This window comes from Rana temporaria, chromosome 2 (assembly GCF_905171775.1).
Source record: "Rana temporaria chromosome 2, aRanTem1.1, whole genome shotgun sequence".
NCBI lineage: Eukaryota > Metazoa > Chordata > Amphibia > Anura > Ranidae > Rana > Rana temporaria.
This window is the reverse complement of record NC_053490.1, coordinates 110,970,161-110,990,052: the sequence shown is the minus strand read 5'-3', so window position 1 is coordinate 110,990,052 and position 19,892 is coordinate 110,970,161. Positions and strand designations below refer to the sequence as shown.

Below are 19,892 nucleotides of genomic sequence, written 5' to 3'. Positions count from 1 at the left end.
AAATTGAAGTTTCAAAAACGTCATTTTTTACTTCACAGAAAGTGTCGTTTTTTTTCATCACATAAAGTGATGGTGTGTACGGGGCATTAGAATAGTTGTTTTTCATTTTAGAATGGCGTGCATTGAGACTGTCCATAATTTTAAAGGGTGCCTTGAGACTGTCCATAATTTTAAAGGGTGTCTTGAGACTGTCCATAATTTTAAAGGGTGTCTTGAGACTGTCCATATTTTTAAAGGGTGTCTTATCTGAAAAAGGTTGAGAAACACTGCACCAGAGCCAGAAGTCTTTCAGCTGATCCTCTGTTCTTTGCCAAGCACACATATCTCTATCACTATTTTCTTATATGTACAGTTATGTTATAAAATTAAGAAATAAACCATTTTAGCACAATAACATTTTAATAATAGACAGATGATGCAAGACAATGCTTTATGACAGCCTTCTGAGGGTAGTAGTTGTGAATACAGGTAAAAAAACAAAAAAGCATCTTAAACATGAGTCAAATGTAGCGATGATGCAGACTGACTTAACAGCAATAATAACCTGATAACAGTGGTGACATTTCTGCCTTCCTAAAATGCCACTTTCTACTTCATCTCATCATTGATCTCTCCTGTAACTTTTCTGTGCTAGTACAATGTGTATTATTTAGTAAATGTGGCTGGGCAAGTTGGAATTCAGTGAAGTGTCCAGAAAAACAAATGAGAATACAAGAAAACAACGACAACTTTGGCATTTTAAAAGCAATGCAGCATGTGATTTATTTTGGCTGCAGGCGGTTATAATTGGCAGCAGAATCCTTTGTGTTGCGATGTTATTATTTTGCCTTAACATTCGCTGAAAACACTGTTTTGGCTGACTTGTTATTAAAAGTGATAGAGCAAAATAATCATCCCAGCTCTTACACAGCGGGAGTTATTGAGAATATGATAACATTATTCCACAAACGTACGCAGAAGAATGTAGAAATGAACCCTAAGGCACTGCTGATAACATTAACCTGAGTGGCAGCTTTTTATTACAAGTACCAGAACTTTATACATGTTGCTCACTTCTTCAACTAATACAAGCTGGGAAGGTTGGGGGCTAGACAAGCATGTACAGTGCCTTCCACACTTGTTCTCATAATAGCATGTGCAATCAGGAGGGTATCATGGTTGGAAAGGTACGATGGACTTCATGGTAAGCATTTCGGAGTAACACGTAAGGAAAGCAGGATTCCAGCATGTCCACAGTTAGAAATGAAGACTCTTCAACAATCTGTAAGAAAGAAAAGGATATGATCACTTAATTAGGAAAGGTTAATGTGTAGTACCCTATTGGCCATGCACAGGAGTTTACATGTAGTGCCCTATTGGCCATGCGGGATTGAGAGTTATACTCATGGATAGGGATGAGCTTCGAGCTCGAGTCGAACTCATGTTCGACTCGAACATTGCCCCGAACAATTTGGGGTGTTCGTGGCAAATTCAAAAAGCGTCAGAGGGTGCGTCAGAGGGGGCGGGGTCATGTGACTGGTGGCCCCGCCTCACCAATATAAGAAATTTCACTAGCTTCAGCAACGTCATTCGCCAGGCTGGAGACAGGCGGCCGGCGATGCTGCGCTCTGGATCCCGGACGATCTTCTCATCGCTGGACCGGAGAGGAGATCACCCGTCGCTGGATACCGACAACGTTGGAGCGGGGAGCCGGGACCCAGAGTAGATTACCACCGCTGGATTTTTATTTATTTTTAATAAAGGACTTTTTTCCACGGTGTGTGTGTGTGTGTGTTTTTTTTTACAACTATTTACACTTTCTTCGTGAAATGGTAGGGGTACAATTCACATAGGGGGGGGCAGGATCTGGGGGTCCTCTTTGGTAAAGGGGTCTTCCAGATTCTGATAAGCCCCCGCCCGCAGACCCCCACAACCACCGGCCAGGGTTGTCGGGATGAGGCCCTTGTCCTCATCAACATGGAGACATCCTCCCCATGTTGAGGGCATGTGGCCTGGTACGGTTCAGGAGAGGGGGGGCCGCTCTCTGTCCCCCCTCTTTTCTGCAGCCGGCCAGGTTACGTGCTCGGATAAGGGGTCTGGTGTGGATTTTTGGGGGAACTCACGCCATTTTTTTTAAAATTTGGGGTGGAGTTCCCCTTAAAATCCACATCAGACCTGAAGGGTCTGAAATGGATATTTGGGGGGAACCCTACGTCATTTAAATTGACGGCGGGGTTCCCCTTAATATCCATACCAGACCTTAAGGTCCTGGTAATTGAATATGGGGGGACCCCACGCTTTTTTTTTTAATGAATGAATGAATTAATTCTCTATGAATTGAGGGGAGCTGACAATTCATTATAGCCGCAAGTTCGTTTTAAATGACTTGTTTTCTTTCAGAAATGTCACTTTGTGCAGAGACAGTTCTAAGTACGGGAGACATGCGCTATTTCACAGGCATACTTTACACCCCCCCTAGGTACGAAATTTTAAGGAATATTTCACTTTTATTGTTTCACTTTAAGCATTATTAAATTCACTGCTCCCCAAAAAACAACAGTTTTTAAAACTTTTTTTGCATTGATACATTTCCCAGGTCCCCAAACACTTTTAGGACAATAATTTGCATATTAGCCTTTAAAGTTAGCACTTTAGATTTCAAACGTTCGAGTCCCATAGACTTTAACGGGGTTCTAAAGTTTACACGAACATTTGGTGTGTTCGCAGGTTCTGGTGCGAACCGAACAGGGGGTGTTCGGCTCATCCCTACTCATGGACAAATAAAAATAACTAAGAGTAATGGCTTTAAAGGAAACCTGTTACTAGTACCCAGATAAGCTCATGCAGAGCAAGGTAGTAGGTTTGCTTCAAATCTACCCTCCTAGCACCACACACTATTACTCACCTTTATTTCAAATATGACAATCCATTCAGCTGCCAAGAGTGGGAGAAGCTGCCTTTTGTAAGCATGTAGAGCTGGGTAGTGACTGAGCTCATTGAATATGTGCTGCAGATCAATAATTTAGTAAGTATCAATGTCATTAGATCAGTATGACAGCCAGACAACTGCTAACTTCATTAAAATATTGTAGGCTACCACTTTGGACTTCTCTATTTGAGAATGTTAGTTTCCTGGCTATCACAATGATTCATTGGTTTGAATGCTTAATGAATATGGAACAACGTTTGAGGTAAGAAATTCAAAAAATTTCAGACACTCATTTAAATCATGCTTATTTCAGGTCCCCTACTCAAAGTAGTAAAGCACCCCTCCAGCATTAATATTCTATAAATCTCTACATATAGCATACATACAGGGTGCTGTGTAATATAAAGTGTCCAGTGATGCAGGGTGCTGTGTAATGTAAAGGGTCCAGAGGTACGGAGTGCTGTGTAATGTAAAGGGGTCCAGTGATGCAGGGTGCTGTGTAATGTAAAGGGTCCAGAGGTGCAGGGTGCTGTGTAATGTAAAGGGGTCCAGAGGTACAGGGTGCTGTGTAATGTAAAGGAGTCCAGAGGTGCAGGGTGCTGTGTAATGTAAAGGGTCCAGTGATGCAGGGTGCTGTGTAATGTAAAGGGGTCCAGTGATGCAGGGTGCTGTGTAATGTAAAGGGTTACAGTGATGCAGGGTGCTGTGTAATGTAAAGGGGTCCAGTGATGAGGGTGCTGTGTAATGTAAAGGGTCCAGTGATGCAGGGTGCTGTGTAATGTAAAGGGGTCCAGAGGTGCAGGGTGCTGTGTAATGTAAAGGGTCCAGAGGTGCAGGGTGCTGTGTAATGTAAAGGGGTGCAGTGTAATGTAAAGGGGTCCAGAGCTGCAGGGTGCTGTGTAATGTAAAGGGATCCAGGGGTGCAGGGTGCTGTGTAATGTAAAGGGGTCCAGTGATGCAGGGTGCTGTGTAATGTAAAGAGATCCAGAGATGCATGGTGCTGTGTAATGTAAAGGGATCCAAAGGTGCAGGGTGCTGTGTAATGTAAAGGGATCCAGAGGTGCAGGGTGCTGTGTAATGTAAAGGGATCCAGAGGTGCAGGGTGCTGTGTAATGTAAAGGGGTCCAGTGATGCAGGGTGCTGTGTAATGTAAAGGGGTCCAGTGATGCAGGGTGCTGTGTAATGTAAAGGGGTCCAGTGATGCAGGGTGCTGTGTAATGTAAAGGGGTCCAGTGATGCAGGGCGCTGTGTAATGTAAAGGGGTGCAGGTGTTGTGTAATGTAAAGGGTTACAGTGATGCAGGGTGCTGTGTAATGTAAAGGGGTCCAGTGATACAGTTGTGGAGAGGGGGTACACAGTAGTGACAAAGAGATATTGAAAGATGCAGGGGGCACAGTGGGGTGTTTTTACATTTTTAACATCGGGGGGGGGGACACGTTTAACCCCGGCTAGCGGTCGAAGAAAGGGTTAAATGCGACTGTGTATCGCTGCTGCCGAAGCGCCCCCCCCCCCCCTGAAAAAATTTCAGCGGACGCCCATGCTGCAGGGTAGTCTTCCCGGTCATGATTGCAGACTGACAGCCGTGAGAGCCGGCGGTGAGGAGGACAGTCTATGTGGACGACTTTACATCAGATCCCTGCATACTTAGATGTGCCTCTTTTAATCATCAACCATGTGAGTTGCTAAATGTTGTACTTTCATTAAATGTAACCATATTGGACAATTGTACTGTTAGTGTGTGCTGTTGCTGAGAATGTCTGTGGAAATCATACTGTTTGTAACACTTAATGCTTTAAGGCAGGGGTGGCCAACCAGTGACCCAGGGGCCACATGTGGCCCGAGGAGCCCTCTGATGTAGCCCGCGACTTCCTGCTCTGGAATGGTGGGTTGGCAAGCCCAAATTGCAGGTTGCTGACCCGTCATACCACAGCATCAGTGTTGTGCATGAAGCTGGTGGTGGAGGAAGAAAACAGAGCCCCATAAGCCGATGCTTCCTGTACAGCACCAGTTTTGCCACAGGTGGAGTCTATGGCAAAGTTCAGCTAACTCGTAGGTTAGACATAGGTGCACTACGCTGCACCAGTGGTGTGGGTAAACTGCAATGCATCAGTGTGAAAGCATGCTTAGGCCCCTTTCACACGCTCGACCCTACCCAATCTGACCCTCAATTCACCTCTACAGAGCGGCAGAAGTAAACAGACTTTTGTCCGTTTACACCTGCCTACCTCTAATCCAATCCTCTAAAAAAAAATAGAAGGGAATTGGTCCCCTTCCATCTGGGCAGGTCGGAGGGCCTATAGATTAGCCGTGATCTGTCATCCACCTGCTCATTGTGGCCCGCGACTGGTTATCAAGTTGCTTAAGTGGCCCTCACTCTTCAAAAGGTTGGGCACCCCTGCTTTAAGGCATCGTCAAAGGATGCCCAAAAGGTTTTGTTTTTTAACATTGTCCTCAAAATCACATGAAAAGTCCCCAGTACTTCTGAAAAACGTATTTTTGCAAAGATGCATGCCCCCCATGACAATACCCAGCTTCCCATACAGTCAAAGCTTGATTCATCACAGGAGTGCAGTGCATTCTGCACTCCTGTGACCCGTTTTCAGCTGACAGTGGGTCGAAGCCCGCTGTCAGTTGATGTCACTGAGCGGGTCCAGGCTCTGGCAAGATCATGACCATATGGAGAGAGCTTCAGAGCCTGAGCTGGCCGCTCTTGCCCCCTCCACAGCCCAGTGATCCAGTAAGCATGGGGGGCAGAGCAGAGAGCTGGTGACTGATAGTCACCAGTTCTCTGCTCAGGGAGCTCTGAGAAACAAAGCGATTGGTGGTCTTTGATCACTTGGTTCTCGGTGGTAAGCCCTGTACACACGGGCAAGAATCTGGTCAGGAAAAAAACGTTATTTTTCCTGACGAGATTCTTGGCAAGAATCTCTTGCCGCCTGAGTGTACAGACTCTCGTTTCAAAAGAACCGCGGTTCTCTTGAAAGGAAAGAACGCGGTGATGTCATTGCGTACGACGAGCATGCGCTTGTCACATTCGATGCCGTCGCAGCCATCTTGCTGCACCCTACCCATGCCTAGGAAGCTACCGCTCATGCGTCAAAGTCATTTCGAGCATGCGCGGGTTTCCACGGCGACCAGGTAAGTATACACACTCTTGAGTTTCTCGGCAAGAAAACTGCCAAGAATCTCACAACGAGAAAATAAAGAAAATGTACTCTATTTTTCCCATCTAGATTCTGGGCAGTTTTCTTGTCAAGAAACCTGAAAGCCTCGTACACACGCTCGGTTTACTCGGCAAGAAAGCTCTGCCAGCAGTTTTCTTGCTGGTTCTTGCCGAGTAAACCAAGCATGTGTACGAGGCGTTAGAGCCGACGGGGGACAGATGCAGCTTTAGTCCGATGCTGCATCCAGCTAGGTTAGTATAATTCTACAAACCACTGATTCCCATACTTCTTTTTAATGGTGCCTGCAGGTATCACTTTTTTTTTAGAAAAGAACAGATGTCTAATATAGAAAACATATTGTACAGATGGAAAAGTAAACTTCTATAAGTATAACATATGAATAGAATACAGAGTAATGAAACAATAATCATTGTTGCAAGGATGAGAAAGTGCTTAATATGAAACCCCTGCTACGCATTGATGAGAAGACACTATATTTCCCTCTGGACCATGTTTATTCCACAGTAAATAGGTAATAGGAATTATCATGTGTCTTCATAGACAGACAAATGAAGCAAGGGTTGGTAAATACATGTATTGATTTAGACAGCTTTGGTCATTCTCATCCCCACTGTGATAATACAGAGCTGCTCAAAAATTGTTCCAAACTTCATTACATCTGTCACAGCGAGTGCACATCAGCTCTCAATGCAGAAAAAACACCCACACGGAATTAGCTATGTAATTGGCTTTGCTGAGCAAACCTAACCAAGCAAACAGAAAATACTTAAATTATTTAACGTTATTGGAAATTAATTATCCGTTTTATTTTGGAAGATTGGGAAAAGAGAAGATTTTGTCAGATGTATAACTCGGATATGAATGCTGCTCATACAATATGTCTGCTAACCCAGTCCTGTCTGAGAAAATAGACAAAAGCGAAGTTCTGTGTCAAATTTATGGAACTTTTTCAGTTGTCTTCAAAAATAAACATTAAAGCGTTACTAAAGGATTTATTTAATTTTTTTAAATAACAAACATGTCATACTTACCTCCACTGTGCAGTTAGTTTTGCACAGCGTGGCCCCGATCCATGTCTTCTGGGGTCCCTGGGCGGCTGTCTCTGGTCCTCCCTGCAATTAGTCACCACAGTCATGCGAGAGCTCGCATGGTGGTCACTAATCACGGGCGCCCTCCCGTGATACAGCGAGCGGCCATAGCCGCTCACTGTATCACTCGGCCCCACCCCTCAGCGCGCCGCGTCACCGCGTCAGCGGCCAGGCTGAGCAGCGAAGAGGATCGCGGGACCGCGTGCAGGACTTTCGAGGGGTCAGGTAAGTATAAGGGGGGCTCGGGGGGGGGGGGCGGCAGTATCAGATGTTTTTTCACCTTAATGCATAGATTGCATTAAGGTGAAAAAAACATTTTCCTTTACAACTTCTTTAACCACTTAAGACCCGGACCAAAATGCAGCTAAAGGACCTTGCCCCTTTTTGCGATTCGGCACTGCGTTGCTTAAACTGACAATTGCGCAGCTCCCAAACAAAATTGGCGTCCTTTTTTCCCCACAAATAGAGCTTTCTTTTGGTGGTATTTGATCACCTCTGCGGTTTTTAGTTTTTGCGCTATAAACAAAAATAGAGCGACAATTTTGAAAAAAATGAATATTTTTTACTTTTTGCTATAATAAATATCCCCCAAAAATATATATAAAAAAAATGTTTTTCCTCAGTTTAGGCCGATACGTATTCTTCTACCTATTTTTGGTAAAAAAATCGCAATAATCGTTTATCGGTTGGTTTGCGCAAAATTTATAGCGTTTACAAAATAGGGGATAGTTTTATTGCATTTTTATAAAAAAAAAATGTTTACTACTAATGGCGGCGATCAGCGATTTTTTTTTCGTGACTGCGACATTATGGCGGACACTTCGGACAATTTTGACACATTTTTGGGACCATTGTCATTTTCACAGCAAAAAATGCATTGTTTATTGTGAAAATGACAATTGCAGTTTGGGAGTTAACCACAGGGGGCGCTGATGGGGTTATGTGTGACCTGAAGTGTGTTTACAACTGTAGGGGGGTTTGGCTGTAGGTGTGACATCATCGATTGTGTCCCCCTATAAAAGGGATGACATGATCGATGCCGCCGCCACAGTGAAGAACGGGGAAGCTGTGTTTACATGCGGCTCTCCCCGTTCTTCAGCTCCGGGGACCGATCGCGGGACTCCAGCGGCGATCGGGTCCGCGGGTCCCACGGTCCCGGTCACGGAGCTTCGGACCGGGTCCATGTGCCCAGCCGTGCCATTCTGCCGACGTAAATGTGCAGGAGGCGGTCCTTAAGTGGTTAAGGAAAAACCCCAAACAATACAGATTTTTATGGGTGGTGTGGGGCATGGTCCAAACTCATGCTATCCCACATTTGCTGTCGGAAATTCCGACAACAATTGTCCGATGGAGCATACAAATGGTCGGATTATGCGACAACATCCTGCCATCACACTTTTCCCGTTGGAAAATCCGATCGTGTGTACGAGGCTTTTTACACACCTCATCCCAGATGCTGCAGCTCACAGTGGTAGGGTTTCAGCAAAAGATGCAGCATTGTCAATCCAGAAAATATTGCTTCGAAGAAGATAGGGCCAGGTCTTGTCTGACAGGCTACGGGTTTGTTAATCAGCACTGACAATGCTGATAGCTATGCCCTTAGCAACATTTTTCAGGCCACCATAGTGCAAACAGGCTCAGCCTGCATAAAAGTGGCGATGCTGCTCTAAATTCAGGAGCAGTACAGCATCTTTGTCACAGCATCACAAGAAACAGCAGTGTGCGGAGACCGCCCTGCCCGCCGACAGCTCAGCGGGGATTTACGGATGATCCCCGCTGAGCAGACGGACACACACGGGGCGGATCAATACGGATCTGCTTCGTGTGAAAGAGCCCTTATATGTTATATGAATATATAGCACGCAATCCATTATTAGTGGGACTGACCATAACCCTCATCCTAATCAGTAACTTCAACCTAATTAGTAACGAAAGAGTTTGTTAACTGGTCCCCTAATCCTATCTCTTATCCTTAAAGCAGGGGTTCCGCCGTCTAGACATTTTTTTTTTTTTGCTTAATTAAACTCTTGTAATGTATTAAAGATAGTACTCACATATTAATTGTCGCTACTGCCCCGCAATCTCCCTCACCATGAAATGTTAGTTTATACAGTTTTCTTCTGGTCGGTTCCATTTTGCTTGTGGGCAGCGTGAAGCCCACAAGCAAATGCTTCCGGGAAGTGGTGAATGCGGATCACGTGACAAATAAAATCACGCGATATTTGCTCTTTATGCCTTCGGAATCGTCTCCTGGGAAGCGTGACGCTGTGCTCCCAGGAGACACTGGGGCGCAGGGAGATGAAGCGACACGCCCTCTCCCGCGGGAGGAGAACCAGGAAGTGGCAGCTAGACACTGGATTTACAAGATATTTGATTGATATGGGAAAGAATGGATAGTGATTTGTTGTTATACACACCAAGATAGTTCGATTACACATTAGATATGATTTAGGGTGAACCTCCGCTTTAAAGGCTGTTCACCTTTTTTTTTCCTCAAGTACAGATTTCTCTGTACCAATATAACATTAATGCGGAGGTCCAGCGAAAAAAATAGATATTAAAAGCCAGCAGCTACAAATACTGCAGCTGCAAACTTTTAATAAATGGACACTTAACTGTCCAGCGCACCCGCAATGTCGGCAGCAGAAGACGAGCAATCGCTCTTCTCTCTGCTGCCCCCGCCGCCATCCTCGGTGAGGGAATCAGGAAGTGAAGCCTTGTGGCTTCACTGCCCGGTTCCCTACTGCGCATAGCACGGCACCTTCCCAGTGGTTCCCGCTGTCTCCTGGGACCAGTGTGTTTCTCAGAAGGCAGCAGGGGGCGGGAAGTGGAGTGACTCCCATGGGAGTCTCTCCCCGAAAGTGGGTGCAAATACCTGTATTAGGGCTCTTTCACACGGGCGGACTGTATGTCCGCTTTTTCATCCATCCGTGTACGGATGAAAAAGGGACATACATTGGTCCCTATGAGATTGCGGGTGGACACCCGATCTCACCCGGCTCTGCAATCCTCCGTTTCTGCAGAAGGAGGAAAACCCTATTTTTCCATCCGTCTACAGATCGGATCAGATGAACATGGACAGACGGTCCGTGTTCATCCGATCCCCCCATAGGGGAAAGCGGAGAAAAAACAGGGCGGTCCCTGCACAGTGTGCGGGGACCGCCCTAACACTCGATGGCTCAGCAGGGATCAGCGGAGCGATCCCCGCTGAGCAAGCGGAGGTTCACGGGGTGGATCATCACTGATCCGCCCCATGTGAAAGAGCCCTTATACAGGTATCTGCACCCCCCTCCCCACTGAAAGGTGCCAAATGTGACACCGGAGGGGGACAGGGTTCCAAAAAGTGGAAGTTCCATTTTTGGGTGCATCTCCGCTTTAATGCACCTCTTTTGCAGAAAAGAAAAAACAGTTCTGGAGCAGATATCACCTCTTCCTCTGCTTTCTTATATAGAAAAATCCTCCATGTCTTCCTGCTATCCATCCTGAAGGACGTCAGAGCTGTTAGTAGAGTGAAAAAGTTCTTCAGCAGTCAAAGCTAATGCACCTTTTGAGAAAAGAGGGCCAGATCCACAAAAGAGATACGACGGAGTAACTGCTGTTACTCCATCGTATCCCTTGTCCTAACTTTGGAACTGATCCACAGAAGCAGTTTTCCAAAGTTAGGCAGAAGATCCGGCATGTGTAATTGAATTACACTGCCGAATCTTAGGATGCAGTACCGCATCCGCCGCTGGGGGCATTTCAAGTCGAAATGCCGCTTCTAGTATGCAAATTAGCACTTAAGGCGATCCACAAAGCTTTTCAGCTTCGTTTTTTCGCCGTAAGTTTTAGTTTTGCAAGTGTAAAACTAGGGCTGGTGTTACAAAGTGTAAACTAGTAACACCATGTAAAAGCCCATTCCAGCGACGGCATTTGGTATGCATTCCCGAGGGAGAACTCCACGGCAATTTGTAAAAACAAAACCGGCATGGGTTCCCCCCCAGGAGCATACCAGGCCCTTAGGTCTGGTATGGGTTGTAAGGAGACCCCCCTACGCCGAAAAATCGACGTAGGGGGTCCCCCTACAATCCATAACAGGGTGCTCTGGGGTGGGGGGGCCCGCAGTGCGCCCCCCTGCCCCAGAGCACCCAACCCCCCCATGTTGAGGGCATGCGGCCTGGCACGGCTCAGGAGGGGGGGGGGCGCTCGCTCGTCCCCACTCCTTTCCTGACCGGCCGGGTAGCGTGCTTTGGATACGGATCTGGTATGGATTGTAGGGGGACCCCCTACGTCGATTTTTCGGCGTAGGGGGGTCTCCTTACAACCCATACCAGACCTAAGGGCCTGGTATGCTCCTGGGGGGTGAACCCATGCCGTTTTTTTCTTTGAAAATTGGCATGGAGTTCTCCCTCAGGAATGCATGCCGAGCGACGCTGTCAATTTTTTTTTTTTTCCCGACGCAACTTTTTTAAGCCGGCGCGATCCACAAAACTCGGCGTAACGTAACTTTGCGCATGCGCAGTACGACCGGCGCGGGAGCACGCCTCATTTAAATGGGACTCGCCCCATTTGAATAGGAACGCCTTGCGCCGGCGGAATTTTAGTTACACGGCCTGAAATTTCTAGGTAAGTGCTTTGTGGATCGGGCACTTAGGTAGAAATTTTAAGGCAGTGTAACTTAAATGGGATTTTTTAAGTTACGCCAGGTTTTTGTGGATCTGGCCCAGAGTGTGCAGATTCAAGGCTGCCATGGACTAGGTAAGTGAGAGATAAGCACATTGGAATGGCTTCATCAGAAAAGACATTAGAAACTGCTTCTACCCTGTTTCCCCGAAAATAAGCCCTACCCCGAAAATAAGACCTAGCGTTATTTTTGGGGATGGCTGCAATATAAGCCCTACCCCAAAAATAAACCCTAGTTAAAGTCATTGTAAAAACATGTAATCCGTTTTGTAAAAAGATTATATAATGTGCAGTGTGTCTCCTTTTTGTAACTTTGTTTTGGAAAATACCTTACTTACAGTGCCGCTGGGCGCTCACGTGACCGGCTGGAGATCTTCTCCTCTCCAACGTCAGCGGCCCCTTCCTCTGCAGTGCTCAGAGTGGAGAAGAAGAGCTACGGCGGGTCACTATGCTGGCTATCATGCTTTAACCAGTTAGCAACCGCCCTATAGACAAAATACGTCTACAAGGCGGTTGCTTAACTCTAGGAGGGCGTCAATGTACGTCCTCCTAGAATCGCGCTCCCGCGCGCCCTATGGGGCGCGCACACGGGAGTCTCCGTGAACGCCGGGTCCTCCGGACCCGACTGATCACGGATCACGGTAAATCGCCGCTGATAGCGGCAGTTTACCACGTGATCGCTCCGTCCAATGACGGAGCGATCACTAGTAAACAAACCGGCGTCATGTGATGACGCCGGTTCCTCCCTCTCCTCTCTGTACCGAACGGTACAGTGTGAGAGAGGAGAGGGGAGAGAGCGGAAGCAGCAGTAGCTGCTGCTGCTGCTGCGGGCTGGATCTGTGACACATGCAGTCACAGATCCAGCCATCGATCCCTCCCTGTGCAATACTCTGCAGTACCAGCCATACTCTGCAATGCCCCCACACTCTGCAATGCCCCCATACTCTGCAATACCCCCATACTCTGCAATGCCCCCATACTCTGCAATGCCCCCATACTCTGCAATGCCCCAAAATAATCTGCAATGCCCCAAAATACTCTGCAATGCCCCGCAATACTCCGCAATGCCCCGCAATACTCCGCAATGCCGTGCAAAACTCTGCAATGCCTCCCAAAACACCACAATACTCCGCAATACTCCGCAATACTCCGCAATACCCCGCAATACTCCGCAATACCCCACAATACCCCGCAATACCCCGCAATACCCCGCAATACTCCGCAATACCCCGCAATACCCCACAATACCCCGCAATACCCTGCAATACCCCACAATACTCTGCAATACCCCACAATACTCCGCAATACCCCACAATACCCTGCAACGTCGTCTATGGGGATTTTTAAGTAGCGAAGTTTGGCGCCATTCCACGAGCGTGTGCAATTTTGAAGGGTGACATGTTGGGTATCTATTTACTCGGCGTAACTTCATCTTTCACATTTATGCAAAAGAATGAAGAAAAAATACTAAATTTGCCAAATTTTATAACAGAAACAAAGAAAAAAATTTTTTTTTTACAGAATTTTCAGTCTTTTTTCTCTTATAGCCCAAAAAATAAAAAACCCAACGGTGATTAAATACCACCAAAAGAAAGCTCTATTTGTGTGAAAAAGAGGACGAAAATTTCATTTGGGTACAGTGTTATATGACTGAGTAATTGTCATTCAAATTGTGAGAGCACCGAAAGCTGAAAATTGGTCTGGTTATTAAGGGGGTTTACGTGCCCAGTGGTCAAGTGGTTAAAGGATCGGGATATATTTTTTTCTTTTTGGGGTCACAACCCCTCTAAGATCGTCATGATGTTTGAATGCAGTAATCAAGAACAATGTGATGAATGGGTACAAGCATTAAAAAATGCAAGCTATGAGTTCATGAGAAGAAGTCTTCTCTTTTATCGCAGTGAAATCCTGAAGATGACTGGGAAGGACCCATTGGAGCAATATGGAATATCTGCAGAATCACGGTTCCAGCTAGAACCTTCAGACATATAAAGCACAATGTCCTACTGCTGCTGTCTTTAAAAATCTCTTCTTAAGCAATGTTTTGTATCATACAGCTTTATTTTGAATGAATTGTCTATACAAGTCATCAGTTTACACTTTACCCTACCTGGAAATTGGTTAGTCTTTATAATGGCATGGAATTATTTGGTAAGAACGCCATTGATGCAAACAGCTATATACAGATTAACGGTTTTGAGGAAAAGTTTTTAAATCTGGCGTGAGCACTTTGGAAGCTTTCTTCCAAAAATAAAATAAAAGCAGCAATCGTTCACAAATTATTTTAAAGCTAAATACTGGGCCCAAAACTTTTATTCAAATATATTACCCCCAATAGCCACAAAACATATCAATCTGTGTGTGAACCAAGTGCTTAAACAAACTCGGATATTACCTTGTACAATAGCATCAACAATATCACGGTGCTGTACATATTTTGTGCAGATCTGTGGGATGGCCTTAGAAGCCCTTCCTACTACAGGCTGCCAGTGTTTTGTCAAATTAGGCAACCCGTCAGATTTTGTAACAAAAGTGATGTTCCGATGCTGCCATCTTGCTACACCCTGCACTCGTCCACAGTAAGGATACAGTGAAAAGGCAGCAAGCGGACATCTTGTTACACCCACCGGAGTCTTGCACTTCACACTTTACTGTTCAAAATATTGTGAAATGCAGTATTTTTAAATCCGTAAGACTGTTTTGATGTTAATTTGTCAAAGCAACGGTGTTCTGTCATATTAGCAAACCTGTGAGATCAGCAGGCCCACCGCTGCTTTTAAAATTCAACATATTAACCGTCAGACAGGTTTTTAAATACACCATCTTTCAGAGGCCTTTAGGATAGCAAGGCGGTAAGCAACAACGCTCGTTTCAAGTATGTAGTTACAGTTGCCCTAATCTGCCCAGTTCTAGGTTCTGTTTTGGTGTTTGCGATATTGACTGAGTGGGTTCAGGCAGGTTAATTGGCTCAGGGTCTAAAATACATGTGTAATTCAGCCTTGGATTCCGGACAGCCTGATCAGTTTTGGCTGTTTTGTTGAAGCATTTGCTCTGGTTTAAGTGTTGGTCAGTGGATCAGACATGAAAAAAAAAAAGCTTTAACTGATGCCCTTTGAGCATATCTGTCTTATTCTAGGAGTAAAGAATTGTGTCACAAGACTGACACATCTTTCTCTGTGCAGACTTTTTTTTTTTTTGTGGACAAATCGGCCAAGCCCCCGCACTTGAACAAGTCCATCAAGAATCCTGCCTCTGCATGAAGTTTTGCCCCTCCCACAACATCGCAAGGTGGGGGGACACAATCTCTCTATCACTAGGTTATCTCTCATTTCTAACAAATGGATTCTGAAAATATTCGGACTACAAAATAGAGTTCCAATGCCTATCCAATCTGTTTACAGTTTTAAAAAAAATTTAATAGAAGTTCATCCCATCCTGGATCTGACGGTCTTGCATGCTTTTGTGAGGGTACACACATTTCGGATTGAATCATTGTCAATGGTTGCAACTCCACACCAAGGAGACCTCGATAGACATTGACGCCTACCCCCATCTTCCAAACCATTAACCTCTGGTTTGCAGTGGGAGAGCTCCATTTGCCCATTCATGACTTTTCTATTTGGTCTGGCGTTGGCCCCTTGGGTGTTCACGGAGGTGCAATACTGGTTCTTCTGATAACCTATGATCAGGATCCACAGAGTATCTGGACAATTTGCTCCTATCAGTGGAGTCTGCATCAGACTTGGAATGCAATGTTGTGATCACAATCTGTGCACTGGAGTTAGGATGGATTCTGAATCTGCACATATTTGGTCTTGCACCCCTTCTCCCACTTGGGAGTACCTGGGCCTGATGTTTCCTTCTGGTGGGTGCATGATTTAATTTCCATTTTGTTAATTGGTGAAAAATAAACTATTAACACTTTTATTTCTGAAAAAAAAAAAAAAAAAAAATATGATCGTCATGATGACATGACTGTATTTGAATAAATGTAGATTATTGTACATACCGTAAATAAATAAGACATCCCCTGAAAATAAGCCCTAGTGTGATTTTTGTAGCCAAAATTAATATAAGACCCGGTCTTATTTTCGGGGAAACACGGTATCTATTGTTAAAAGTGAAATTATGCTTGGAAAAGTGAACGTAGCCTTTAAACTCAACAACACGCATACTATTAAGATATTCTCCAGTTATATTATTCAACATTAGGAAAATTACCAAAATGCTAGTATCTTTCCATTTCAGAAACTCTATTATTGCAATGAAGAAATTACCGCTCACCAAGCCTCTGAGCCTTTGTTATGCCCCCACCCTACTTTGAAATAAACAGGTGCCGGCTCTGCACAAGTCTATGGAGAAAGAGAACATCCTGGACTGTCGCACTCTGTAGAAGACGTCTACATAGTAAAGACATCTTCTACAGAGTGCGGCAGTCCAGGATGTTCTCTTTCTCCTATTATTGCAAGAGCATTTGTTTATTCATTCCAAAAAAAAAATGCTATGGCCATCAAGAAAGCTACTGCTCACCTCCTCAGTTATGTGATAAGAGTTTGGGCTCTTTCACACGGGCGGCCCGTTCAGGTCCGCCTGACAGGTTTTTTTTGCGGACCTAAATTGGCGCTCCGTGCTCCTCTATGGAGCCACGGATGTCAGCGGTGACATGCCCGCTGACATCCGACCCGCTCCGATTCGCCAAAGTGTGACGGAGGAAAAAACTACTTTTCCATCCGACTGGCGGATCGGATCGGGTGAACACGGACAGATGGTCCGTGTTCACCCGATCCCCCCATAGGGGAGAGCGGAGAAAAGACAGGGCGGTCCCTGCACAGTGTGTGGGGACCGCCCTGTCATCCGCCGGCTCAGCGGGGATCAACGGAGCGATCCCCGCTAAAGCAAGCGGAGGTTCACGGGGCGGATCATTACTGATCCGCCCCATGTGAAATGGGCCTTAGAGAAAACCTAAAGCTTATTCTGCAACAACTAGCTGCAAACGCACATTTCTACTGCCTGACTGGTTGGGCCTTTGTTTTGGTACTGGGAGTACTCATGTTATTAATTAGCCTGCCATTCAGAGCTTTGGATTGCTCTCCCTCACATCACTGAGAATGAAGATCAGTCTATTTCTCTGAGCTTATTCTATAACAAATGAGTTTTGATCATCAGCGTTTTTTCAGAGGAATTCACAGTAATTGGTGGATTAGCTCCAAACGACAGCTTTAGACACCTATGGAACCAATTTATCTCAGGGGAAACTACAGGGAAAGGGCAGGATTCACATACAGGGAGTGCAGAATTATTAGGCAAATGAGTATTTTGACCACATCATTGTCTTACTCCAAGCTGTATAGGCTCGAAAGCCTACTACCAATTAAGCATATTAGGTGATGTACATCTCTGTAATGAGAAGGTGTGTGGTCTAATGACATCAACACCCTATATCAGGTGTGCAGAATTATTAGTCAACTTCCTTTCCTTTGGCAAAATGGGTCAAAAGAAGGACTTGACAGGCTCAGAAAAGTCAAAAATAGCGAGATATCTTGCAGAGGGATGCAGCACTCTTAAAATTGCAAAGCTTCTGAAGCGTGATCATCGAACAATCAAGCGTTTCATTCAAAATAGTCAACAGGGTCGCAAGAACCTTTTATAAAAACCAAGGCGCAAAATAACTGCCCATGAACTGAGAAAAGTCAAGCGTGCAGCTGCCAAGATGCCACTTGCCACCAGTTTGGCCATATTTCAGAGCTGCATCATCACTGGAGTGCCCAAAAGCACAAGGTGTGCAATACTCAGAGACATGGCAAGGTAAGAAAGGCTGAAAGACGACGACCACTGAACAAGACACACAAGCTGAAACGTCAAGACTGGGCCAAGAAATATCTCAAGAATGATTTTTCTAAGGTTTTATGGACTGCTGAAATGAGAGTGAGTCTTGATGGGCCAGATGGATGGGCCCGTGGCTGGATTGGTAAAGGGCAGAGAGCTCCAGTCCGACTCAGACGCCAGCAAGGTGGGGGTGTAGTACTGGTTTGGGCTGGTATCATCAAAGATGAGCTTGTGGGGCCTTTTCGGGTTGAGGATGGAGTCAAGCTCAACTCCCAGTCCTACTGCCAGTTTCTGGAAGACACCTTCTTCAAGCAGTGGTACAGGAAGAAGTCACCATCCTTCAAGAAAAACATGATTTTCATGCAGGACAATGCTCCATCACACGCGTCCAAGTACTCCACAGCGTGGCTGGCAAGAAAGGGTATAAAAGAAGAAAAACTAATGACATGGCCTCCTTGTTCACCTGATCTGAACCCCATTGAGAACCTGTGGTCCATCATCAAATGTGAGATTTACAAGGAGGGAAAACAGTACACCTCTCTGAACAGTGTCTGGGAGGCTGCGGTTGCTGCTGCACGCAATGTTGATGGTGAACAGATCAAAACACTGACAGAATCCATGGATGGCAGGCTTTTGAGTGTCCATGCAAAGAAAGGTGGCTATATTGGTCACTGATTTGTTTTTGTTTTGTTTTTGAATGTCATAAATGTATATTTGTGAATGTTCAGATGTTATATTGGTTTCACTGGTAAAAATAAATAATTGAAATGGGTATATATTTTTTTTTGTTAAGTTGCCTAATAATTATGCACAGTAATAGTCACCTGCACACACAGATATCCCCCTAAAATAGCTAGAATTAAAAAAAAAAAAAAACTACTTCCAAAAATATTCAGCTTTGATATTAATGAGTTTTTTGGGTTCATTGAGAACATGGTTGTTTCCATCCGACTGGCGGATCGGATCGGGTGAACACGGACAGATGGTCCGTGTTCACCCGATCCCCCCATAGGGGAGAGCGGAGAAAAGACAGGGCGGTCCCTGCACAGTGTGTGGGGACCGCCCTGTCATCCGCCGGCTCAGCGGGGATCAACGGAGCGATCCCCGCTAAAGCAAGCGGAGGTTCACGGGGCGGATCATTACTGATCCGCCCCATGTGAAATGGGCCTTAGAGAAAACCTAAAGCTTATTCTGCAACAACTAGCTGCAAACGCACATTTCTACTGCCTGACTGGTTGGGCCTTTGTTTTGGTACTGGGAGTGCTCATGTTATTAATTAGCCTGCCATTCAGAGCTTTGGATTGCTCTCCCTCACATCACTGAGAATGAAGATCAGTCTATTTCTCTGAGCTTATTCTATAACAAATGAGTTTTGATCATCAGCGTTTTTTCAGAGGAATTCACAGTAATTGGTGGATTAGCTCCAAACGACAGCTTTAGACACCTATGGAACCAATTTATCTCAGGGGAAACTACAGGGAAAGGGCAGGATTCACATACAGGGAGTGCAGAATTATTAGGCAAATGAGTATTTTGACCACATCATTGTCTTACTCCAAGCTGTATAGGCTCGAAAGCCTACTACCAATTAAGCATATTAGGTGATGTACATCTCTGTAATGAGAAGGTGTGTGGTCTAATGACATCAACACCCTATATCAGGTGTGCAGAATTATTAGTCAACTTCCTTTCCTTTGGCAAAATGGGTCAAAAGAAGGACTTGACAGGCTCAGAAAAGTCAAAAATAGCGAGATATCTTGCAGAGGGATGCAGCACTCTTAAAATTGCAAAGCTTCTGAAGCGTGATCATCGAACAATCAAGCGTTTCATTCAAAATAGTCAACAGGGTCGCAAGAACCTTTTATAAAAACCAAGGCGCAAAATAACTGCCCATGAACTGAGAAAAGTCAAGCGTGCAGCTGCCAAGATGCCACTTGCCACCAGTTTGGCCATATTTCAGAGCTGCATCATCACTGGAGTGCCCAAAAGCACAAGGTGTGCAATACTCAGAGACATGGCAAGGTAAGAAAGGCTGAAAGACGACGACCACTGAACAAGACACACAAGCTGAAACGTCAAGACTGGGCCAAGAAATATCTCAAGAATGATTTTTCTAAGGTTTTATGGACTGCTGAAATGAGAGTGAGTCTTGATGGGCCAGATGGATGGGCCCGTGGCTGGATTGGTAAAGGGCAGAGAGCTCCAGTCCGACTCAGACGCCAG

The 19,892-nt window shown here is 45.3% G+C and overlaps 1 protein-coding gene across 1 annotated transcript in view; it reads right to left on the bottom strand.

The window, feature by feature from the left end:
• Nucleotides 1-380: 380 nt before the first annotated feature.
• NCKAP1L (NCK associated protein 1 like) overlaps nt 381-19,892 on the bottom strand; it is a 273,575-nt gene continuing 254,063 nt past the window's right edge. Inside the window, exon 31 of the mRNA XM_040340760.1 lies at nt 381-1,261. Within this exon, the coding sequence (XP_040196694.1) occupies nt 1,142-1,261 (120 nt within the window). The 3' untranslated portion in view covers nt 381-1,141. The remainder of the gene's footprint in view (nt 1,262-19,892) is intronic.